The sequence below is a fragment of the Leishmania martiniquensis genome, chromosome 31 (genome assembly GCF_017916325.1).
Source record: "Leishmania martiniquensis isolate LSCM1 chromosome 31, whole genome shotgun sequence".
Classification (NCBI taxonomy): Eukaryota; Euglenozoa; class Kinetoplastea; order Trypanosomatida; family Trypanosomatidae; genus Leishmania; species Leishmania martiniquensis.
The window spans coordinates 353,364-377,244 of NC_090166.1; the positions used below are offsets into that span (position 1 = coordinate 353,364).

General features: G+C 60.3%; 7 protein-coding genes across 7 annotated transcripts; all 7 read right to left on the minus strand.

Annotated features, from left to right (window-relative positions):
* Positions 1-1,580: 1,580 nt before the first annotated feature.
* On the minus strand, positions 1,581-3,476 carry LSCM1_01391 (uncharacterized protein; the record flags this gene model as incomplete). Its single annotated transcript, XM_067319007.1, has 1 exon — positions 1,581-3,476. One exon carries the CDS (start codon positions 3,474-3,476, stop codon positions 1,581-1,583), a length of 1,896 nt encoding a protein of 631 aa, XP_067176286.1.
* A 2,408-nt stretch (positions 3,477-5,884) lies between these two features.
* On the minus strand, positions 5,885-6,124 carry LSCM1_01392 (uncharacterized protein; the record flags this gene model as incomplete). The annotated part of the gene is made up of 1 exon (XM_067319008.1): positions 5,885-6,124. The coding sequence occupies one exon, from the start codon at positions 6,122-6,124 to the stop codon at positions 5,885-5,887; it is 240 nt and encodes a 79-aa protein (XP_067176287.1).
* A 908-nt stretch (positions 6,125-7,032) lies between these two features.
* Positions 7,033-9,480, minus strand: LSCM1_01393 (uncharacterized protein; the record flags this gene model as incomplete). Its single annotated transcript, XM_067319009.1, has 1 exon — positions 7,033-9,480. One exon carries the CDS (start codon positions 9,478-9,480, stop codon positions 7,033-7,035), a length of 2,448 nt encoding a protein of 815 aa, XP_067176288.1.
* A 1,393-nt stretch (positions 9,481-10,873) lies between these two features.
* Positions 10,874-13,165, minus strand: LSCM1_01394 (uncharacterized protein; the record flags this gene model as incomplete). The annotated part of the gene is made up of 1 exon (XM_067319010.1): positions 10,874-13,165. One exon carries the CDS (start codon positions 13,163-13,165, stop codon positions 10,874-10,876), a length of 2,292 nt encoding a protein of 763 aa, XP_067176289.1.
* Positions 13,166-14,153: 988 nt separating this feature from the next.
* On the minus strand, positions 14,154-15,413 carry LSCM1_01395 (uncharacterized protein; the record flags this gene model as incomplete). Its single annotated transcript, XM_067319011.1, has 1 exon — positions 14,154-15,413. One exon carries the CDS (start codon positions 15,411-15,413, stop codon positions 14,154-14,156), a length of 1,260 nt encoding a protein of 419 aa, XP_067176290.1.
* A 1,731-nt stretch (positions 15,414-17,144) lies between these two features.
* Positions 17,145-20,588, minus strand: LSCM1_01396 (uncharacterized protein; the record flags this gene model as incomplete). Its single annotated transcript, XM_067319012.1, has 1 exon — positions 17,145-20,588. The coding sequence occupies one exon, from the start codon at positions 20,586-20,588 to the stop codon at positions 17,145-17,147; it is 3,444 nt and encodes a 1,147-aa protein (XP_067176291.1).
* A 1,028-nt stretch (positions 20,589-21,616) lies between these two features.
* Positions 21,617-23,881, minus strand: LSCM1_01397 (uncharacterized protein; the record flags this gene model as incomplete). Its single annotated transcript, XM_067319013.1, has 1 exon — positions 21,617-23,881. One exon carries the CDS (start codon positions 23,879-23,881, stop codon positions 21,617-21,619), a length of 2,265 nt encoding a protein of 754 aa, XP_067176292.1.

The following is a 23,881-nucleotide window of genomic DNA, read 5'->3' on the forward strand; positions in this document are numbered from 1 at the left end:
GGGGGGAAGAGGGGAAGGAAAGGGGGCAATGCACGCAACAGCGCACCAGCAGCAGAGGTTGATATGCATACACGCACCACAGGGGAAAAAAGAGACCTCGAGCGTGTGCGCGCATGCACAGCGACGCTCAACAGAGCACCGAGAAACATGTATCAAGAGCGCCGCAACCGCAACGCTGCGTCACACGTGCGCCCCTGCCCTCTATCGAGCAGTTTGCGAGAGCCTTGAATAGTGAGAGAGGGGCAATGGTGGTGATGGCGAGGTGACACGGGCCTGGTACTTTTCAAGTACGCTGACAGCGACGAGAACGTAGAAAAAAAAGAGGCAAAAAACCGGCATGAGATCGTACACGAGATGAGCAGCGATTACTTTCGCATGCGTCAAGGCGAGGTTCGGCGCTGACCGCTCGTCCCGTTTCACAGCTCTACCCAAACGGTTGAGAAAAGTCGTTTTCTTTTTTCCTTTTTTCTTCTTATTTGTTGATGAGCCCCTCCAACATCAACATAAAAAATGCCACGCTAAAGAGACGAGGCAAAGACGTGTGACTCACGAAATTCACTTCATCAAACGATAAAGATAAAATACGGGGAAAAAGGGAGCCGCTGTCGTAAGTAATAGACGGTTTCATTTTTTTTCCAGCCTCAGCCCCCGGGGGAACGAGGAATGAAAAGGAGGAGATGGGCGGAGAGAGGAGGAGAGGGGAACAACGGAGCAGATGGACCGAATGGGGGGAGGGGCGGAAAGGGAAGGGAAGGAGAGCGCAAATTACAGCCAGAAAAGAAATAGTAAAACAGAGAGAGCGGCAGCGGCTCACTTCGTCGATTCTGTGCGTACGTATGAGGTGCACATGGGCAGCTGCCAGAGCGCCCCGAGAAGAATACATTTCGTATGAGAGGAAGCCGCAAGAAGAGGTGAGACACCTGCTCGCTGCTTGGTTGGTTGGTGTGCGTGAGTACCTCTGTGTTCGGTACCCGCACGGCAGATGACGTGGGCGGAGGCAGCCATATCGATGGCGCAAGGGATGGAGAAAGCAAGTCGTCATGGACGTATGTATGCAGAAACGGCAGCAGATGAACGAAGCCAGTCGAGCATAACGTGTCTATGGTGCCGCCAAACACTCTCTCCATGCACAGCCTTCTCCGCAGGCGGCACAGAAACACACACACACACTTAGAATCAACTTAGTATGGATAGACGAAGACAAAATGCCTCAGGCCCCCATTTTTAGAGGGCTTTGTGGCGCTTGCATGCCGGTGATGTCCATCTTCACCCCACTAGCGCTGCACAAGCAAAGATGTGGCCCCGCCTCTCCTCAGCGACCGCAGCCATAAGAGCTAGAGAGAAAGCTCAGTTCTCTTCTCGACAGCATTCACAAGCAGCATCACCGCTCTTTCGGCGAGCACACACAGACGAAAAGTGAGAGAGAAAGGGAGAGAGACACACATATGTAATGTGCACGAGAGGGCTACGGACCGCCGTTTCAGTGGGGCTGCAAAAATGTACAGAGATAACCCACGACATGCGAAAAACAAAAATGAAGAAAATACAATGAAGACATCGAATGAAGGCGCGCCACACGGCTACGATCGCATGCCTCCATGCAAGAGAAAGCGGACCATGTGCAACTCGGCCGACTGAGGCTCGAAAAGGCCCTCGACTAGATTCTCCACGGCCCTGCCGTACGCCGCGGCAGCGTCCACCTCGCCTGCTGCCTTGTGTAGCTGAGCAAAGTTGAGCAGCGCTGATATCCCCAGGAAGCACGCCTCATTCTGACACAGCATCACACACGTTCGCGCATCGCTAAAGTCGAGGTCGGTGTTGATATTCCTGCCGCTCTTCTTCAGTGACTCCTTCCACTTCCGCATGAGCGCCTTCTTCGCCGACGCGGACATCTCATCCACCACATTTAAGGGTGGACGCTGAATGAGCTCTACCATAGCAACCGCTTGATAGCGCACTGCGGCATCATCCGTGAGAGGGAGGGAGGGATGGAGGGAGGAGGGGGGGCACGCAGTAGAATGGGCCAGCTCGCTCGCTTTCGGGCTCAGAAGGATTTCCGTCTTGTACCTCCGCGTACCCTTCCAAGGCACAAAATCTGGAAGCGCCCTCTCGAGCATATACTGACTGCACCCTGGAACGGCCAGAAATTTTGCCTCTGAGAGCCAAGAGAGATAGTGGTAGCTCGTACGGCACCCAGGTGACACAAGGTATGCATCCACGCAGTCTTGTGAACGCCACTCCACGACAAGACGCACACTACGAGCGTAGGCCAGGGGGACCAAGGCTGATTGTAGTGGGGACCACGTTGCGCCACACGTGTAGATATGCCGATAGTGACCGCTGCTCAGCGGTAGCAGCTTCATGCAGCTGAAGTGCAGAGACGTCCCTGAAGAGCGCCGCCGCGGCCACCGTGCGCCCCGCGACGGCTCTGGGAAACTCTGCAGAATCACCTTGCTCAGGTACTCGTTCGGGTACTCCCGTGCCAGACCGCGCACGATCGCAAGCGCAGCCTCCAGGTGGTCTACAGCGTTGTCGTACACACCCTGACGCCTCGACCGCCCGGTGACTGCAGCACCGTAGCTCCCTATCAGCAGGCCAGCGTAGCTCACCGTGAAAGAGATGAAATAGTAGCGGCACGTCGCCTCTACGAGCGCTAAGGCGAAGTTGCGCTGATATGTGCACGACGTCCTCGGACCCCCTTTCTGCTCCCCGTCAGGGGTTCCCCACCCGTTTACCACCACCTCGCCGTCGTTCGCATCATCATGTAAAGACGCCATGCGACTCTGGTTGTGTTGACCCGCGTAGTGGATGAGGCCGCCGCGGTGCGGTAGGTGCTCTTCTTTCCAGAGCGTCAGGCAGTGCAGCAGCACTTGCGTGTGGCTAACAACAAGCAGGCAGTAACGCGCCGCTATGCACCTCACCTTTTCGGTATGGCATGTCGTGGTCAGCAGATCGAGGTACGTCAGAGCCATGTCCGCCAGCAGTCGGAGGAAGTCCAGTGTGTCCCGCACCTGACTGTCCAGCGGAAGTAAAATATCTTTCACCTCGGTGTCAAACGACACGTCCTGCGCCGCCAAACAAGCGTCTCGCTTTAGGACATCGCTATCGTCCTCGCCCTCGGAGAGCGAAGGTCGACCACCGCCCCTGCCACCTCTCGCTTCCGTACAGTAACGTGAGTCTCCCGGCTGCCCCGCCTTGCCCACAGCGCCTCCCACCTCAGGCTCCTCGAGCGCCTCTGACGACGCTACGACTTGTGCGACGAAGGGTGCGTCACTCTTCTTTCTGCTCACCTCTCGATCGAGCACAGCAGGCATGAGGGTGTTCCAAAAAGGACGGCCCGGGTGTCTCCCCAGCGCCTGCACAAAGTAAAGCTCAGAGATGGTAAAGCGGGCCTCTTTTGCAGCCCTCACACCGCGGTAGAAGAGGCCCGGGTGGCCCTGCCCCTCCTTCGGCACTTCAGATTGGGTGTTGCCCATAGTGCCGGAGTGGCGCTGGGAGCGCAGAGCAAAGGCCAATTTGAGAGTGAAGGGAGGCGATAACCACACGTCTTATTGCAGCAATGAGGGGGGGCGGAGAGTGGGGGGCAATGCGTCAATGGGAGCGCCGCTGGCGTGGATGAGCTGCGATGTGAATTTGACCATCCAACCATGCCCCGTGATGGAGCGAAGCACTGCTTTGGGGTCTTTATTGTTGCTCGTGAGGTATAATGCGTTGAGGTCAACGAAGGCGCGAAGTACCTCAGAGCTGTATGGAGGCCTTTGTGCGCTCACGCTGTTCGGGCAGTGCTGTGTGGAAACTGTTTTGTCTGTGTGTGCGTGTGTGTGTGTGTGTGTGTGCTCAAACGAAAACGCGTGTCGAGCAGCAAGTGCGAGTCTAAACAGTGCGAGGAGGAGGAGAAGCGTTTGTGACCCAGGATCACCAGCAGGCAGGGACGAGCACAACATACAGCAGCGGTGAAGAGTGACAAGATGGCTCTTTGAGAGAGCGGTGCGGCAAGGGGGGAGGAAGGCCCTCTAGAGTGTGTACAGCAAGCGGCGTGCAACCTTCCCTCCTCTGCGCCGCCCTCCCTGCTGCCTCAGCAGCAGCAGCAGCACTGAAACACCCAACATAGTCGCGCGCAAAGCTGCACAGCCAAAGGGCATTGCTAGTCGCGCAAGGCAATGTCCATGCCTGCTTGTGCGCCTGCTCCTTCAGATATGCCGGGTCTTCCGCTCCCCTTCCCCCTTCTATTTGCGTCGTCTTCGCAGGGCGCCTGTGTCACGTGTACGCCTTAGCATCACTGTTTTTATCGTTCATTTTTTTTTCCGTGGGAGCGAGAGAGGTTAGGCGAGCCTCCAACTGTGCAGACGTATGGGACATCCCTCCAACGCCACCCGCGAAACAACAGAAAAAAGGGGAAATAAAAGGGAGTGTGGAGCGTAGGCGAATGGCATGCATACACACACACACACACACGCAGGCAGGTAGGTAGACAGATAGACACTGCCGTTGAAGGCGACTGTTCGCTACCGACGACGCCACACCCCATTACAGACACATACACGCAAGCAAACATTATATAAAACCGCTGATGTGTTTCATTTTTTCTTTTTTCTCTCCTTCGCGTCATGCGCCAGCCATCACCAAAAGAGGGGGAAGAAACATTTCTGCTTAACAGCATTTCTGTTGTACGCGGGCGCAATCCAAAGAGAAGCAGTGCGCACTTCAAATAAATAAAAAACATCAGCGCGCGCGTCAAAGCCGAATCGCTGCGTCTGAACGAGCACCAGCGGTCAGCGCATGGGGCGCACCTCCACCTCGCCCAGCAGCCCCTCCCCTATGCACATGCACACCCGCAGACACACAGACACGGGCTCGCGCACATCCGCCCTTCCACTTCTGAGAGCGCTCAATGTAAAGGGCAATGGGGAACACACAAAAAAAACAGCACAGAAGCGCAGCCACCTCTTAGTGAGCAACACGTAACAATGTACAAGGCACCTCTTCAGCCGCAGACATAGGCCATGCGTATAGCATTGACGCACCGCTGAAGAGCCTGCAGGTGGCACAGGCACCGTCCGCATAGCAAACCGTTACGAGGCCATCAGGTACGCGCCCGTCTTTTTCCCTTTAGAACCTTTTTTCCTCCTAAGAAAGCGAGACCGTTTATAAAAACATTCTTGCGCGCAGCTGTACGACCACCACACCGCATTCCGGCCAAGCGAGCAAACGTGAAGGCTTCACGAGCGCCATGAGCGATGGACGCCCTTCGAAGTCATGGACCCGAGTAAGGGGTTGAGAGGGAGGGGACGCATGCGTGAGGCACTTTTCTTTTATATATTTGCATCGTGCCGCACTGTATGTGTGCTCTCCGCCTTCATGGGTGCGACTTGCGCCTTTCTGCACCTCAAGAACAAAGAGGCAATGGCATGGAGAGCCCAAGAGAGTTTCCGTCAGACGCATGCGCACCGTTGTGGCCACCTTTTCCGCCCTCACAGCCGTCCCCCCCCTCACCCCCCCCACACACTTCCCGCTTACGTGGGTGTGCACCGGTACTTAGCGTTTGCCTCGGTGCAGTATGCGTCCCCCTCACGCTGTGAAGCGCGTCAGGATGTGGGTTGGAGTCAGATGGGGGGGAAGGGGGGGAAGAGCGCGCAGGGCGGCGCGCCCTTCTTTGGAGCGGCGCCTTTTAGAATGCGAAGAAACGTCCTCCGTAGTGCCCATCGCAGCGCACAGGGGACACCGCCACACCACCGACACACAAACAAAAAGATATACAAAGACAAAAAAGACGAGGAGGAGAGAAGGGAGAAGGAGAGCAAACGAGGAAGGACAGACAGAGAGGGAGGGACGGTCAGTAAACACCGCCTTCGAACACGCCAAAGAAAAGCATTGCATCTCTTCTTTAGATGGGCTCGTCCGCGCTCTTGCCATGCGCAGGCGCGCTCTCCACCGCCGTCATCACTACAGACCCAGGCAGGTGCAGCTCGTCGGGGCGCTTGTACGCAACGAACAGAGCCACAGCCACACCAACCACAGTGATGCCCAAGCACACCCACACGAGCGGGAACTCCTCCTTGGACTTGGCCGCCGCCAGCGAGAGGCACGCGGTGAGGGCGACCATCAGCAGCTGCTTAGCGGACATCGCTGCGCAAAATCGGACGGGGCTTGGGAAAATGGGCGGAGTGAAGTGGGAGTGGAACTGATTGGGGACGCGTGAAATGACTGAGATGAGAATGGAGGTGTATAGGAGCAGGAAAGCGGAAGACGGCAGAATCTGTGGTGAGAGCGACGAGACAAAGAAAGTGAAGCGGGAGAAAGCAGCGATGCACGTGTGGAGAAGAGAGCGAGAAGGAGAGGAAAGGGGTGCAGTGCAGCGAATCTATATCTTTGCTTCTCGTTTAGAGACGGGGACAGAGATCGTAGATGCGCCTCGTCTAGATTCCATCACACGCAGGCCCAGACACCTCCACCGAGCGTGGATGAGAGTGAATTGAAACAGCGGGAGCCTCGTGCGGGTAGTGAGGCTACCAGGGAGAGAGGGGAGAGTGCACGTGTACGCCGTAAACATGGCCGTGCGCTTGAAAGTGAGGGGGGATCGACGCTGTTGCCGTAGATGTTGGCACGTTGGTCCTGCACAGTGCGCCCGTCCTTCGCCCCCACTTTTTCTAGCGAGCTGCTTTTGGGCGACCCCCGTCCAGTTTGCAGCTGATGTTCGCATTGCTTTTTCGCTGTTCGAACAGGCACGTATACGCAGCACCGCTGTGCTCAGCACAGCAGCGTTCCGTCACGCGTCTGGGGGCCCGTTGGCGAGTCGTAGTTACCATGCATGGGTAGAGCGAAGCAGGTGAGCCACAGCACCCTCTCTCAAACACACACACACACACACAGAGACCATTTTTCATGGCAGGGGAGTCATTTACTCGCGTTACGACAGGATATGTGCGCAGCAGCGCTGCTGCAGATTTTCTCGGCAGCGGTGGTCTTGCCGGCCTAACGTCATTCCTTTCCTGCACACCTGTGCTGAGAGTCTCGAACCAGGTTGTCGTGGCATCACTGCCGCCGTGGCAAGACCCGCGGGGACGCGCCCCTACATACAGATTTGTACGTGCGAGCACGCCGCGCCTGAAAGCGCGACTTGACCCTTCTGCTCTCACGCTTGAGCACCACGTCCATGCACGGCTGGGAGCGGTTGAGGGCGCGACTGGGCTGAGAAGGAGACGTCTTTGGCTTTGTAACAATTAGGCCATTTCTGTCAGGTGAGCTGCGGCTGCGTGCGACCTCATCGGCGTTGGCCAAGGACGAATTCGCCCCGCCGTCGCCGCGGTCTTTCTTTGGGGCGCATCGTACCATTGGAGTGGGCTGCTGATCTGCACGCGCCGCTGACACAATGGCGCTGAGGAGTTCGGCGTCTGTTTCGGAGAGTGGCGACGGGCTTCTTGCGGCTCCTCTTTCGTCGTCCGCTTTGTGCATACGATTGCTGCCACACGAGCCGCCTCGCATGCCGCACGTCCCTTCGTCGTCGTCATCGGAGGCGCCCTGTCCTTCACCGGTACGCTTCACTGACGGAGCACCGGATGCGACGGTGGTCGGCCGTTGCGACGGTGGCTCCGCGGATTTGTCAAGTGTTTTTGAGAACGCAGTGAATAATTCCTGAACAGTTGCGTACCGTCGAGACTCTCGCGTAAGGCTCTTGCCGGTATCGGTAGCCTCATGCGCCATGTTCGCCGCTTCTTGCGGTTCCGGGGTCGAGGGTCGTCCACAGTGGCGCACCCGCGTACGCCTCAGGAAGCGACGGTGGTGCGCGCTCAAGGTCAGCCGCGTGTGCATTTCAATGTCAAGGAATCGGAAGACGGCGGCGATACAATTGGCGTTCGTTGCGTCGTGCCCATCTGCGGGCTCGGCGCCGCCGGGGAGCGAGGTACCAGCACCATCTCCGTCCTTTAGCGCTGGCTGCTCGGCCTGAGAATGGCCGCGGCTGTGGCGCACCTGGTAAAGCATGAGCTCAAAGTTCAGCAGATACGCGACGAGGCACCGCACACGCACCATCTCACTCATAAGCAGCCACAGCTTGTCGCGTGTGGACAGCGACACCGGCGCGGTGATTGTCGCGGCGCCGGCCTCCTCAGCGAGAGAGGAGAAGCGGAAAAGAGACTCCGACACGTTCGAGCGTGGCCGGTCCGCAAACGCGGCGGCAACGTCCGCGCGGCTCGAGGCGAAGTGGAACAGATGTGTGGACCACAGGGAGGTGCACTGTACGCGGTCTTGGCGAGAGTTCGAGTAGGATATGGGCGCGGCGCGCACAAAGTATGCCGTCTCATCAAAGCTGAAAAAATCTCCTTGCACCTGGGCGAGCGACAGCGAAATTGGTGCCGGCATACCTGGCTGCTGCTCCAGCAGAATGCGGCGACCATCCGAGACGTCCTGAGAAGCGTCCTCCGCTTCCCTCGGCGACGCAAGAGACCCCAGCTTTCGAAGAACACCACGGTGGTAGTTCTGTGCGGCGCACCACAGGCGCTGCCGAAGCTCCTTCTGCACCACGGGCTGTCTCAGCACCGTGACAAGAAAGTTTGCCGCCTGCGCACGGTCCCACTGGAGACTCGCCACGTCGTCCACCCGCAGTAGAGGTGTGCCCTTGAGGGTGAGGACAGTAGTCGCACTTGGTGCCTTCCCCTCAGGGTAGACGTGTGACCCGCCGTGCCAAGCGTGCAGGATGGCATGCTCGGCAATCGAGAAGACCAGCGCGTGCGGTATCGTCGCCAGAAGAAATGGAAGTGAGCCAGCAATGAAGAAGTGTGTGGAAGGCGAAGGCGCAGCACTTGGGCGTGCCTTGGACGCGCGCCGCTCCTCCCTTACCGCCCGGTGGTCGCTGGCGAGCATACTGGCCGCACGCCATAAGTGCCGGTGGTCCAAGATGCGGCGCTCTAAAGCCTTGGTCATCTGCGATAGACCTGGCCAATGCACCACTGCTGCTGGCACCGCAAACGAAGCAGAAGCCACAGAAGCAACGGAGGAGCTCAGCTCTTGGGACTTGCGGGCAGGACGTGAATCGGTCACCGCCGCAGCCGTGGACGCTGACTCGGCCGCTGGCACATCGGCTTTCACTGTGGAACGCGCCAGCGGCCGTGCCGCAGCTTCGAGCGCGGGGTTTCTATCGGGCAGATCGTAGTGGGCACTGCAAAGCCCGCGAAGGTCAGAAATGTCTGCAGGCTTCTTCGGAGAGAGGCCGTTAGCGCGAGCGATGATGTTTGCGTAGGAGAACGGCTGCACACGTAAAGCCCCCAGAATATGTGCACGCGCTTTTCTGTACTGCCTCTGTAGTGCGTCCGGATCGCTGGCCAAGGTGTCCCCGCAATCCGCCTGCCGTTCCTTGGGTGACAACGCGCCTCCGTCCAAGGGCGCGACATCGCTGACAGCAGGGGCAATCCCTACTCGTGCCATGTAGTCCGATGCCCACGAATGCACGCGAGCAGTGCACAACTGTGCCTTCCCTAGTCGCATGCGAAGGGCAGCTATCGATTGTGCTAAAGCGGGCACGGTGTCAACGTCGCATGAAGAAGCCTTCCAAACGACATGCGGCTCTCTGCCCCGATGTCAGTGGGCCTGCCGCGCTGCTTCGGGCCGTCAAACTCGATGGTCACCACCTAGTCGTGACACTTCTGTGCTGCTCGCCGATGCCGTCACTGCACCACAGCACTTCTTGCATAACAGGGAAGGTCCTGGGAAAGAGGAGAAAGCAATCAGGCGACAGATCCGATAGCAGCACCACATACACAGGAGGGGAGAGGGGGGCATAGCGGGCGTCATGCGCGCTGCACTCTTCGTGGGGTATTTCAGCAGGAGCACCTCGCTCCATGCCTCGCGCCGCACAGCCCTCGGCAAATACAAGCAGACGCACATCGATAGAAGGGCCATCTGCTGGCGAGAGTCTCGCGTAGGAGCGCTGGTGGGAGGGCGTAAGGGGCGCTCCCCGCATCACGAAACTGCTCTGCCACTCCACGGGCTGCGGCACGCTATTCCACGAGGCCCCACCTCCACCCCCTCAGTGAGTGCGTGTTTTCTTTGCGCTGTTTTCAGCGTCTGTCTCCTTTTTTTTCGTTTTGTCACCTCTGTCCGCAGTTGCAGAGCGTACGCCGCGAACATTCTCTACAGCGCCGGCGGCCCCCTCCACCTCCACATACACATGCACGCACTCGCTCACAGACTGCCGTCACGACACGTTCGGCAGACTCAACGACAACACGGTGTAGGTAGCACAGAGAGAGAGGGGCGCAACGACAGACAGAAGCGCCTCGTGGCCAATCAACCGACCGCACAACGCCACTGACAACCACCAAAGGGAGCGTCGTATCGTAGAGGTCTCCAACCTCGAGACGAGGGGGGAGGGGAGTCTACAGGGCACTGATGGTCCAACGACACAGGGAGAAAGACAGCAAAAAGGCCACGCTGATGCGCCACGGCCGATCGGCGTGTGAGGTGCCGACTCTAGAACGCTTTCGATGCGGCAGCATAGGCGATAAACGATACAGCGCTCGCCGCAAAGTCCCTCACGCTTTTGCGGGATCTATGGGGATACAAAGAGAGTGGTGGGGGGAGGGGTGGAAGAGGCCACAGGGGCTTCTTCCCCCTCATCACCGCCAAAGGCTGAAGCGGGAGAAGGGCCGGGGAGCTGAGACGACAAAACACGCCCAGGAGGCGATGGCCGCGCCAGGGAGACACGACGCCAAGAGAGAAGGCGTGCTCATGAGGGCAGATGTGCAGAGGCCCATCAGCGGCTGTGTAGACCTCCGCATTTCCCGTCCGAGGCCGCCTTCCGTGACAAGGCTCTCGAGACGCACCATCTTCGAGCGTACGCATACGTACACGCACATTCAGGTCGTCGGCACCGCTTTGTCTACTTGCGAAGGAAGCGCAGCGTCATACGACTGAGCTGACTAATTCGCTTCAGGGTGGCTTCGGCATCCGAGGCTGGCGTGCCGTTCACCTCGGCAATGTACCACGTGGAGGGCTGCTTCTTGAACTTGCGGAAAAAGGGGTGCCGATACGTTCTTGCTTTCCGACCGGTTGGTAGACTCATTAAACGCAGAGGAAGCTGCTGCGGTGCTTCCGACGGGTCGCTTAGGCGGCCGATCGGCAGACCCCATGGCATGTTCAGGGAGGGCCGCTCCAGGACCATCTCGTCCTCTGCGAAGTGGATCAGCTTCACGTCGTTGTCGAACGTGCAGGGTTCGATCACGTCTCCTTCCGACCTGGCCGGGTCAGCGCCCGGTAGCCCACTACCGCCGCCTGCGACTTGGACAACCGCTGCCGAGCCTCCGCTTTCCGCCGAAGGCGCCGCCGCGGGCTGCGGCACGGGAGCCGCTCCTGCCGCCGACACAGTGATATCTGAAAGCGGCTCCATCAGCGCCTTTGGTTTGCCTTCGCGCTTCTTTGCCTCGGCTCCATCGGCCGAAATGACGGCTGCCGCGGCTGCCGGCCCCGGCGCAATGGCAGCAGCCTCCACCAAAGGCGTCTCCATCGCGATCGGCGGGTCGGCTGCGCTCAGGGGAGCACCTGCAGTGGAAGCTGAGGCGCGTTGCTCCACAAGCTTGGCCATCGCCGCCTCCATTCTGCTGTTATCGAGGTCGCTGCGACGTGTCGCGCTCAGCGGCTCGGCGCCTGCTGCTGATGGCACCGTTCTGTTAGATGCCGTTGCCGTGGCAGACCTCGGTGTTGTGTCGCTACGTGACGCCACCAGATGCTCGTGCACGTGCATAGGCATCACGAGTAACTCCAGCACGACAGTGTTCGCGGTCTCTATCAGAAGCTGCACCTGCGTCATGTGTAGCGCCTCGACCCCATTCACTGCGAGAAGCCGTAGATGCTTACCATACGCACGCACAAACTGCTCCGCCGACTCCGACAGAATACGCGTCGACGGCGCGTGCCAATACAGCCGCTCGTCGACTGTGAAACACCAGTCCACCGCGGCGCTCTGCCGGCGCAAGACAAGTGTCACGCGCTGGCCGGAGGTGCCCTCGTCGCCCTGTGGGGGAGCCAAAAAGATCACTTCCCTCGGCAGCGAGCGGGCCTCCGCTTTGAAGGCACTGGACTGGAGTATCAGCCGCAGTTTTTTGCGCCACACCGACGCTGACCTTAGGGTCTGCAGCAGGTGGCGCGTGTAAGCCGCGTAATCGCCCTCCACTGCAGGGTCTATCACCTCATCCTTTATCTGCACGATCGACGCGCCCTGCGGCGCGGACTGGAGGAGATCGTGCAGCTCCTTCGCTTTCTCGAAGATACGCAGGCTTACGTCAATGTCCACCAGCGCGCCCTGCTCGTTCAGCAGCAGCCCCCACGGCGTCTCTAGCGTAGGTCGGTACAAATCAACGGTAACAATCCCCTTCTCCTCATCTATTGTCATCTTCTTTACCTGCGTGTGCAAAACTGGAGGCAAGCTCATGGTCGACTCCATGACGAGTATCCAATCGCACAGCTGGTAGTAGTACTGTGGGTAGACCGGGGCCAGTCGCTGCACTGCCTCGTTGGCGTTGCTATCACGGACTGCCGCTTTAATGATGGGCACCGTCAGCATGATGTTGTTGTAGATCCCCACAAAGTCATCCAGAAGCGTCTGGGTCACCACAAGCGCTGCGACGCTGACCTCAGAGGTGTCGGCGGACTGCTTGGCGAGTTCCTCCTGAATGCGACGCTGCAGCTGCAGCGCCACCAGCTCGACGCGCAGCTTGACGCTCACGTACGAGACTACGTAGAGCCCCTCAACAACGTAGTCGATCGGCACCTTCCGGGAGGAGACGTACGAGCTAAACTGCTTCATCACCGCCGCCTTATCCGTCGGCAGGGCATTCTTCTGCATCTCGGACGGGAGAGACGCGTAGAGGGCGTGACGCATGATGTCCATAAGCTCGCCCAGTGCCATTCGTGGCGTGAGGATGACCTGAGAAGTCGGCTCGCGTAGCTCGTTGAGGCGCGACACCATCGTGCCTATTCGGCGAGCGAGATGCACCCCGTACTCATCGGCGGGGCTCAACTCGGGCGCTGGTGATACGGTCGGCGCCTCGGCTGGCACGGTGCGTAATATCTGCGCGGCATCTTTCCTATAGATGAGATCTGCCGGCTCTTTGCAGCTGCTCAGGCGCCTCAGCGCTGCCGCGAGCGTCGAGTCATTCATGCCTGCGTGAAACATTCAGCACACAATCTAGGGAAGGGGGAGAGGCAAAGGGAGGCGGTGGACAGACGGGGGACTGTGGCGTGAGAAAGAGAGAGGGGGGTGCGGGAAAAAAAAAGCACGTGTGGGAAGTGCGCGTCTGAGAGGGAAGGGTGAAGGGGGTGGAGAGACGGGAGGAGGGGGCAGGAGGACTCGGGTCCGTATGAGGCGAGGTACCGGGGGAGAAGCAGCGGCAGCCCACCACAGTGAGTAGGCAGTGCTACACAGCCACAGTGAGTTGCGTGAGCAGAAGACGCGAATCTGCAGAGGAGTAGTGTGACGGGCAGTGATCAATCGCTTAGGAGGAAGAGGGAGGCGGTGGATGTGACTGGGAGGAAAAGGATTGAGAGAGAGAGACGGAGGGGCGGAGCAGAGCGCGCCCGGTGGAACGGTTCGCAGGGAGCCCCCTCCTCCTCCTACCGGGCGCGGACGAGCCCCGCCCACATTACGAAATGGGAAAAAAAAGAAGCGCATTCTGCTTGGTGAAGAAGAGGTATTCAGCCCGACCCAGATGCCGTTCGTGGCATAACGCGTGTGCTCTCGCTCCGCTGCTGAAAACCTCGGCCCGGTGAGCCGAAGCGGCACTGCTGAGCCATAGGAAAGAAAGAGGGCACTGATTGAGCTGTGCCACGGAAGATAGCCTACAAGCTGAGGCCCAAAGAGAGCCCTCCACTTCGTGAGAGAGGCGTCGAGCGGAACAGCAGCCAGCAACGAGGTTTAGGGGGACTCGCGACACACCACGGCCCACTTTTCTACGCCGTGGGGGGGGGGATGCGCCAAGCAAAGAAAGAAAAAGCCCTTCGACTTCGATTCCTCCGTGTCTCTGCGCCCGTGTGTTTGGGCGGCGATAGTCCCTCAAACGGGCGGACCTGATGCGACGGCCCCCACGTGCGAAGGAGAGGAGGGGTGAGATGCTGATGCGCCGATCTGCAGGGCCGGTCACGGCGTGGCCATCGCACTCGCAGGGTCAAAACTCCATCTCCGCGGCTCCGTCCTCATCTGATGTGGCGGGCCCCGACCCTGCGATGGCCTCCGTTGGCTGAGGAGTGTCCAACGCCTCCGCGGTCTTGTCCATCTTGCGCGGTCGCCCACGCCGCCCGGGAACTTTCTTCTGCTTCTCCGCCTCGAAGGCACGCGCCGTCGGCCTTCCCCGCTTACGCCCCGGCGCCTCTACTGCATCATCCGCGGCAGGAACGTTTGCCATGGCCCTTTTCGGTGGACGGCCGCGCCGCTTCCGAGGTGGCACCGCAGCATCCGCAGCGCGTGTCTCGACCTCTTCTCCTTCATCCACTGTGGTTGACTTCGCGGGCCTGAACCAAGCGCTGTCTGCGGTCTCTTGGAATGCTGTGCTCTGTTCCTCTGCAGTACACATTTCTTCGACCTCTGTCGACCGCCGGCCACGTGTCCTCACCGGTTTCACTGGCGCAAGCTCGTTCAGCGCCTCCAGGGCGGCTGCATTGATATCTTCTGCCGTAGCCACCGCGTCTGAGTCGAACTCCACCACATCGGGCAATGAGCCGCCATCGCCTGAGAACTCCGCGTCTCTGTGGGTCACCTCCTCCATGACCGAGCGTGCACCGGCGTAGCGCCGTCGTTTTTTGCTCGCTTTGGGGGCCTTCAGCGATGCCCCGCGGCCGTGCCGCCCTCGGCCCCCCACCTTTTTCCCGAGCGCCCACCCGGCGCCCCCATCGCTGTCACCGTCGAGCGCATCCGTGACGGTCACCGTCGGCCTCCGCCTCCGTCTTTTGGGAGTATCCAGTGCTGCGGCCTCGCTCTCGCTTCCTCCTACATCAGCGTCCCCCTCGCCACGATCTGACGCGCGAGCGGCTATAGCAGAGACGTCGCACTGCACGACCACATCGTGGCTGTCATCGAGCACTTCGCGCATCGTCGCCTCGGTCAGTCTGTCGACTCCGTTGATGCTCGTCACCCGAAGAAGGCCTTCGCGAGCAGCCTGCCGGTTTCCCAGCACACCTCTTAGAGCGGCCGAGGAGGCCACGAGGTCGGCTCGCATGCCGCAAACGAAGCACTGCGCGCCACGCCCACCCGACCGCCGAAAGGCGCAGTCCACGCCGAAGCTCTCGTCTTTGTAAAAGCGGTGCAAGTGAAAAGTGAGCGTTGCGTAGGTGCCTGCGGTGGGCCGCCCCTTTCCGGTGGACACCAGCGACTCTATGAGCGATGCGGACACCACCTTGACCGAGAGAAGAGGGAAGCTTCGCGAGATCATCGCAATGGCGAGAGAGTGGTGGTGTTTTCCGTTCGTTCTGTACAGAGCAGCCTTCTGGGGCGAGCCACAGCAGATGCGGTGATACGGACTGTAGGTGTGTGTGTGTGTGTGTGAAGAGAGAGGGAGCTTTGGATGAGGCGTTGCCTCTGACCGTCGTCGCTTTCTACGCGCACAGGAAATGAGATGGTGGTCTGAGTGCGCGTGCCTTATGAGCGGGCGCCCGTTACCCTGACTCGTTGTGCCCTCCTCGTGTGCACTTCCGCAATCTATGGAGAACTTTTGTTCACTTCCTCCGTCCTTTTTTTTAGCTGCTGTTACGACTGCTACCTGAGGAGGAAAGAGGAAGCCTCTGCTCTATGATGCCCTTCTATGGGGCGGCACTGTTGCGGCTTCTCTTCTTTACGATATATGTATATATATATATATGTATATGCGTGAGTATATGTGGCAGCCTGGCGGACGCTCATGCAGGAGACACACAACTGCCCAGTACCTTTGACCGGACAAGCGAGGATCTGCCGGTGCTCGCGCTGCTGCTGAAGCCCCCCTCCACACACCTCCGGCCCCTACTGTATCTCTATGGAAGACAGAAATGCACGAGGAGGGCACCGGATAGGAGAGGTAAGCGTCCTCCACGAGCCGGACTTCTTCGATAAACAGGTACGGGGGTACACGTCCTTGTTGTGAATGGCACCGACACACTTCCTAATCTACGCAGCGGGAAAGAGTTCGTCAAGAGAGGTGGTGTGATTAGATTGCATTGACCCGTGGCTATCTGCTCTTCATACGGTAAACCGCCCCACTCTGCCGCAGACGGCAAGCCACGCCTCACCCGCCCACACATACACCCTCCAGCTGTCTCGCCAAGTCAGGGGTACTCCAAGAACACGCCGCCGGCCCCGGCATCCCGCCGCGCTCCTCCCGCAGCCTCAGCCCAGGATGAGGCCGACCTCAAGGGGCGCCTCCAGGGCGCAGGCGGGGCGAGGGCCTATGTCGCGCGGCGAGCAGGAGGCAGTGGAGGTGCATGCCGGCCGAGGCCAAGGAGGCAATGGGCAAGGCTTAGGCAAGCGTCCCCCGGAGGCCATGTGGCCGGCGTAGGCGCCATACCGCTCCTTCAGTCGCCTCGAGCCGCTGCACTCCGCTGCATCGCGTGGCGGCCCTTCACATTCAAGCCAGAAGGACTCGGTTGGCGCGCGTCGATCTCAGGATAGTCGGAACAAATTGCTCGGCTGTGGTGACAACACCGAACTCCGACAATGGGCAGGACCCGCAGGGAAGCCCATCTCCGAAAGCGGACGAAAGCGAGCAGCAGTGTGTCCCTTCCGCCCTCCTGCACCGCCACGCATACGCTGATATCACTCCACCTTGTCGGCTGCGTGTGCCATCGTTGGCCCCTCCAGTAGGCTGAGTCGTTTCTGTTTTTTATGCGTTCGGAAGAATCAGACCCGACGAGGGAGAGAGAGAGGGACAGAGACGCACACATATGAAGGACGGCCATCGCTTCCGGTCCCCCCCACACACACACAGGCATGCACACAGACATGCACACGGCGAACGCGTCACCTATAGAGCGCATCCAACGCACGCTTCTCGGGCTTCTACGGCACTGCCCGTCCCCCCTCCCCCACCCCCACCCCGAAGGGAGAGACAAAGGCGAACGCCATGACCGCTGTGACACGCGCAGAGACGCAGCTGTGCGCACGCGCGACAAAGCGCTCCCCCTCGACTGCCTCACCTCCGCAGGGCCCTCAACACAAAAGAAAGCTTCGTGGTGCCCTTGATAGCGTCCAGCGCCTTCGACTTCTTCAACTTGGTCATCGCAGAGAGGTCCTCTCCGTTGAGGCCGTCTACCACCCACTTTACCTCGCCTTGTGGACCAGCGCCCAGAGAACGCAGGTACGGGTGCTTCCGCTGCTTCGGCGCAAAAGGTGGCAGCTTAGTCATGATTATGTCATCACCGGCGAAGGCCACCTTGATGTTCCACGGCTGCTTCGTACTCGAGCGCTCCAGCTCCAGCGTCGAGCCGTCAAACTTCTCGAGCCGAACCTTGTTCTCAAAGGTTAACGGCTTCGCTTTAAGCAGCTCATTCAGCGAAACGCGCGACACATCGTCTTCATCGGCGGCGGCGGCGAGAGCTGCTTCAGTGTCCTTGGAAGTCTTGTCGAGTTCTCCCGGCGCATCGTCGCAGGAATGGCCGCCGCCGTCCTCCTCGCCTGCTTCAGAGGCTGTGCCCTTCGCCTTTGCGGACTGGCTCCTCTGTGTCTTGTCGCCCCTCCGCCCGTGCTTGATGGCAACCTCCGCGGTGGTAGGCGGGAGGTCGACGAGAGGCCTGTCCACCAGGGCTGACGCCGTTCTCCCGCCGGAGTGTTCTGGTCCTCTGTCACCAGCGGCCTCTTCCGCGTCCGCGTCCCTTTTCTCCTGCTCGTCAGATGCCGCTTCGCTCGCCGATTCCGTCGATGAGGTGCCGCGCTCCTTTCGCAACTCCGTCCAGGCGCGTGAGCGACCTTCGGTTCCGCTCGCCGCCTTCGTTTCGGCCTCCGCGTCCTCGACAGCAGCGTCGTCTGCAGCAGCCTTGGTCTGAAGCGCCTCTGCCTCCTCCATGAGCTCGGCGTCGCCGAGAGACGCCTCAGCCGCCTCTCCATCTTCCATACCCTCCAGCTGCCTCTCCGCCTCCCCCGCTGCCTCCTGCGCAGCCTCGCCCTCATCATCGTTGGCCTCTGGATCCTCTTCCTCCGCCCCTTTCTCGCCATTCTTTTCGCGGGGGCCGCCCCGCCCGCCTTTGCGCGCCGTCTTCGTCGACGCCTTCACCTTCTTCGCCGGGGCTTTCTTGCGCCCGCGCGTCTTTTTTCGGGAGTCCGCCTCAACGTCATCGTCAGCCGCCTCGATGCTGTCCTTCGCCGCCTGCTCAGCGGCAGTCGCATCGTCAGCGGTCTCGCGCTCCACCGCCGTCTCCTCGGCGTCAGCAATCGCCGTGCCGCCCTCTTTGAGTGCGTTATCAGCCGCATCTTCATTTGTCAGACCAGTTGCTGCGTCCCTCACCCCGTCGTCCTCCTCGAAGTACTGCTGCTCAGGCGACTCTTCAAGAGTCGCGTCCCTTTCCTCTTGGCGGTCATGCGCATACCCAGAGACTCCCATCGTGGTAGTGGGCTCGGCACATTCCAGCTCTTCAAACGGCTCGACCGCCGCCACGTCCGCCTCTTCCATGGCTCGCTCATCAGCCCTGTCAGATGACTTGGCCTCCAGCTCCCCCTTCTGGACATGCTGCCGCAGAAACTCGTCCGCGAGCGAGGCGGCCACATCGTCAAGCTCCGCTTGTGCCGAATCCATCACCTTCTCTGGGCCACTCTCCTCCTCAGCTGCCGCTTCAGCATCTGCAAGTGTCGCCGCCTCCACCTCCGCCTCTGGCGCGACTGTTGATCGCCCTGGAATCGCCGGCGCTTCTGCCACCCCTTCAGCGGAGGGAGGCGGCTCCACTTGAGGGGGCAGCGGTGCCTCCGCCTTGGGTGGCACATCCCCCATGGCATCCGTCACCTGCAGATGAAGGGTGAGGAGCAGCGAGCCGGAGATGAGACTCTTCATCTCCGCCGCCGAGAGCTTCGCCATGTCTTCGTTGTTAATCTTCAGCAGACGAAGGCGGCCCCGCATGTCGAAAAGGAAGTTTTTGGCGGCATTTGACAGCTTCATGCTCGGCGCGACATCGGAAAGCACGGCAGGTGCGCCTTTCAGGTACTTCAGCTTCAGCCCCCAAGAGATGGACGTCGCGGCCCGCTCCATCATGAGGAGACAGCGCTGGCCGACGCCGCCCTCGCCGCCCTGGTAGGACACTTCGAACAGAACCTCCCGCGGCACCGTCAGGTCTACCTGTTTGCGCCTCTCAATGGTGAGGTAGAGCGTTTTGGTGGCTTGGGTGAGAGCCGCACGCAGCTTCCTCATAATATCATCACCGCTCGCGGCGACCTCCTCGTCACTCATGTGGACGGCGCGTATGCGGTGGCGGTTCACCTCGAAGATGGCGAGGCCGCCAGCCTCGCCAGACTGCTGCTGGATGGCAGCGTAGAAGCGCTCTCCGGCCTCGCTTGAGTTGCGCAGCTCATTTTCCACGCCCACAAGAAGGCCCCGGCTGTTCAGAAGCAGCCCCCAGCGCTGCGTCGCATCAGCACGCTCCAGCACCAGCTGCCCTGTGAACGGGTCGTACTCAACCACTCTCACAAACGCGTGCAGGTTCGCTGTCAACTGCGTCGCAGCCGGCGCTGGCGCTGTCGCCACAGCAGGTGCTGCGCCATGTGTCGTGGCAGTGCCTGTGGCAGCTGCCCGCAGTGATCGTCGATCAGCGTCCACAGCGACCACCCACCGCAGCACCCTGTAGAACGACTCCTCGACGATTCTCGCCGGGACAGCGTTGGCTGCCGGACTTCGAGGCATGTCCACCTCCGTAGGGTCGCTCTGCGGCTGTCGGCGCTGCGTTTGCGATGCCGTGTCAATGCTGCGGTATGCCGTCTGCAGATCGCGCACCAACTGCGCCATGTCCTGAACGTTGTTTTTGGTGGCAAGCAGGGCCCTGCGCTCATCTTCAGAGCGCTTTCGGTCCACCGTAGGGTCCGATTCCTGCTGCACTCGCTGCTCGAGCAGGTGGAGATAGGATGCGAGGACATCGTGCGAAGCGCCTTCGCACACACACTGCGCGAGAGCCACGACCGCCTTTGCGGGTGCGTTGTGATGAGCGAGGAAGGACTCGAGCTGCGGCATGAGTGGGTCTGCCTCGCTGTCGCTGCGTACGTACCGCAGTGGCGACACGTCATCCAGGACAGCCAGGGAGGCACAAACATAGTAGAGCGCAGCCTCTAGTTCGTACAGGAGCTCTTTTGGAGTGTAGGAGAGGTGCGCCTGGATTGGGGTACGCAGTCTGGTGAGCAGGATGCTCTGCACGCGGTGGAGCTCGGCGGTGAGGGTGCGATCGTATTCGCGGTTGGGGACGATGCGCCGCCCCTGGACATCGTACACCATGAACGGCGCCGTAATCTTTTCTTTCATCCGCACCGTCTCGGTGTGGTCTTTCGCCTGGGGAGCGGCACACATGGCACGCACAGTCGGTGCTGGTGTAGGCTCTGGTGTGTGCTCAGCGGCTTCGAACGCCTCTGTGTGAGACTTCTTGGACAGCCCCCCGCTGCGGTACATAATGGATGAGGGCGCGAGTGGAAACGACGGGGGAGGCGTGTGAATGTGAGGATGGGCGATCGAAGAGGCCAAAGAGGTCTATGGGGTGGGAGGTTGTTTCGGTAGGCGTCTATGCGCGGACGTGTGCGCCCGACGTCTTTGTTTTGTTTGTTTTGTTGTGAACGCTTATCGGTAAGCGCGTCGTTACAGGAAATGGGGTGGGCGTGTGGAGGATGGACAGGGAGGAGGTGGCGGGTGCGCTCTCTTCAGCTCCTTTGTGTGCAGCCCAAATCGATCCACTGAGCATTGAGGAGGGGGAAGGGAGACGGGTGGGATATAAGAAATAGACAACGGCAAGAAGAGTGGTTGGAAAAGGGAGAGAGAGGGTGGAAGGGGCTGAACGCGTGAGTTGATGAAGCATGGCCGTGTTAGAAGAGGTACATTGTGACTGCGCAGCATGAGCGCGGCTACCAGATGGAGAACAAGAGAGAGGGGGGTAGTGCGCCTTCCAGCTTCCCTCAGACATCCTGGCAGCAGCTGCAGCAGCCTCTTCGTTCGCATGAAGACTATACGAGCGCTGCGCACAAGGCCCTTCTTCGCCGAGGCATATGTGGGAGGTAACATTATGGGGCACCGTTAAACGCGAGTGACTCGAATATCCATCAGCGAGAGAAGAAGAAAAACCGCGGCCCGGACTCGTTGAGCAAACAAGGCGCACACGCGCCGATACGACTGCACTAATATGCGGTAGCGTAAAGGATCTTCCGGGGAACGTCTGCCGGAGTGCATCGGTGCGCGACCCGTCTCAACGGCGCCCTACAGGCGGTTCTTATTGTTTACCTTTTTTTCTCTCTTAGTTCGATGTGCTTGACGTTGTCCGCTTCATTTCCTTTTTGGGGGGGTTCAGATCGGCTGCTGAACGGTCGCCGCCACCGCTCGACGGCCACGGTGAACGTCATCACGACACCTGCACGGTGGCACCACACGCGATCACGAGATTGCTCTCCGACTCACCCCCTCCCACCCTCTCCAGAGCATAAATGCGGACATCAAACGGGCTTGTCAGCGATGTGCTCTTCTGGAGCCTCACCAAGGATGTTCTCCTGGGCAAACGCCTTGTAAACGCGGCGCTCCGCCTGCTGCTTCTGCCGCGCAGCACGGTAGTAGTCTTCTTTGGGTCGGAAGACCGTATCCTTCAGGCGCAGATCGAGCAGCGGTAGCTCCGTGTAGCCGAATTCCTCCGCAACTTTCTCGAGGTTTACCTTCGTCTCGTCGTACACGTCACGCGGCCCAATGGTGCTGTATACGCGCATGGTAGCCTTGTAGGCAGAGTACGCTGCGTTCTGGAGCGCAAATAGTTTCTTGTTCATTGACTTGAGCTTCTCACCGACAAGGAGGTAGCGACCACTGACCTGAGTGCCGAGCTCGCGAAATTCGAGACGGTAGCGCTTAGCTCCGTCGTGGCGCAGGCGACGCAGCACCCCAGCAACTTCGTTCGGACGCAACAGAAGCAGAATATGGGTGTAGTTAACCCCTACAGGGCTCGCTGCGTTGCTTCTCGAGGAGACCTCTCCTGCATCGGTAGCGTTCGACGCCCCGGCGCTCACCCTCCGCGCTGCCACAGGGGCCGGGGTAGGGGAGGTACTGCGCTTGCGCTGGCGCACCGTCGTCTCCCGCCGCACCACCACCTCGCCCCCTGCGGAGGAAAAGGCGCATTGCTTTCCGTTGCCCCCGTCCCCCGAAACGGCGCTCGGTGTGAGCACCTCCGCTATGAATTGGCTGTAGTTGAGGACGTCGGGAACGATGTCGTACTGCAGGAAGACCGAGCCGTGCTTCGGGACAAGCCCGTGGCAGGAAAGCAGCACCGCCGCCGTCTTGCCGTCCTTCCCTGACTCGACCGTCGAGTCGAAAGTGAGGCAGAGCCGCTGGCGATCAGCGCTACTGTGCATGCGCGTGTACGCACTCGCTCCCTCGTAGTCGCTTAGCAGCGCCACGTACGGCGGCAACTCACCCAGAAATGCGTAGAGGGTATCGTAGAGAAAGGTAACACACTCGCGGGTGGCGACGTGCACGACGATGCCGCGATGCGGCGTCAGGCCCTTCAACAGGCCAAAGAGAAACTGAAAGCGGTGCGTCCCCTGCGCGACAGCGTAGTGGACTGTCACTGGTGCGCGAAGAGCTGCGACAGCGCTCGAGAGGGACGTCGTCCTAGACTTACTCGCGTCGTCCACATCGCTGCTAGGGCCACGCTCCACCCTCAGCGTTGTCAGCAAGTCCAGCTCCGGGGCCGTGAGCCACTCTCGCTCTCCCGCCAGAAGAGCGATGGCCGAAACGTGGCCGAGGCAGTCCCACCGCTGCGCATTCAGCGTCTGTGGTGTGACTTTGAGCGAGGACGAGGGCGCCGTTTCGCCGCCCTGCAGCGTGTGCAGCAGGGAGCCGCAATGTGTCCTCGGATGGCGGAGCAAAAACGCGCAGCTGCCCATGAACTTCCAAATAGCGCTGCGGCGGTCCACTGCGAGGAAGCCGGCCGGAGTTGCCACCACCACGGTCACCGCATTCTTGAGAGCCAGAGCACCCCCCACAGTCTCCTCCCTCGGAGTCGCCTCGCCAACACTCCGCGAAGTCGATTGCGTCCGGAGTCGTTTTGCCGCCGAAGTCTCTGAGGCGGTGCGCCTTTTCCTGCTGGCGCCGGCAACAGCGGCGACACCGGAGGCGGACGGGAATGTCGGGTGGCGGCAGGCACTTTCATCGCTGAGCACAAGGACAGTCAGCCCATAGCGCCCCTCAAGCTGCGCTGCCACCTCAGCAGCCTCCCCGCTAGTGTCGACGAGCACAAAGAGAGCAGAGCCCTCAACAGTACCTTTACTCGTCCCGGTGTCCTCCGAAGCGCACCGTGCCGCGAGCTCCAGCGCCGCCACCGCCAGCGCATTCACCACCGCCGTCATGTCAGCGATTTTTGCACGAGTAACCGTCACGGTAGCCTCGCCACCGTTCACGCCCACCGCACGGCTCGATGCAGAGGGAGAGCCCGGCACGGCGAGGGCGGCTACCAAAGTCATCTGAGTACGAGACAGCTTGTGCGTCGCTCCGCTGGAGAGACGGCTCTCTAGGTACGCCATGACGGAGGGGGAGAGCGGCTCCGGCGCCTTCGCCGACGCACTCGTGGCGTCGGCCGGTTTTCCTCGCGTTCCTGCTGCCATCGCCTGCCGTGAAGCAAGAACAGGAACCACATCAACGGCTCTCTTGGCCCTGGCCAGCTTCTCCCCCTCTTTGCCGAGGTACCCTTTCAAGTGACGGAGGCCTCGAGTGTCCAT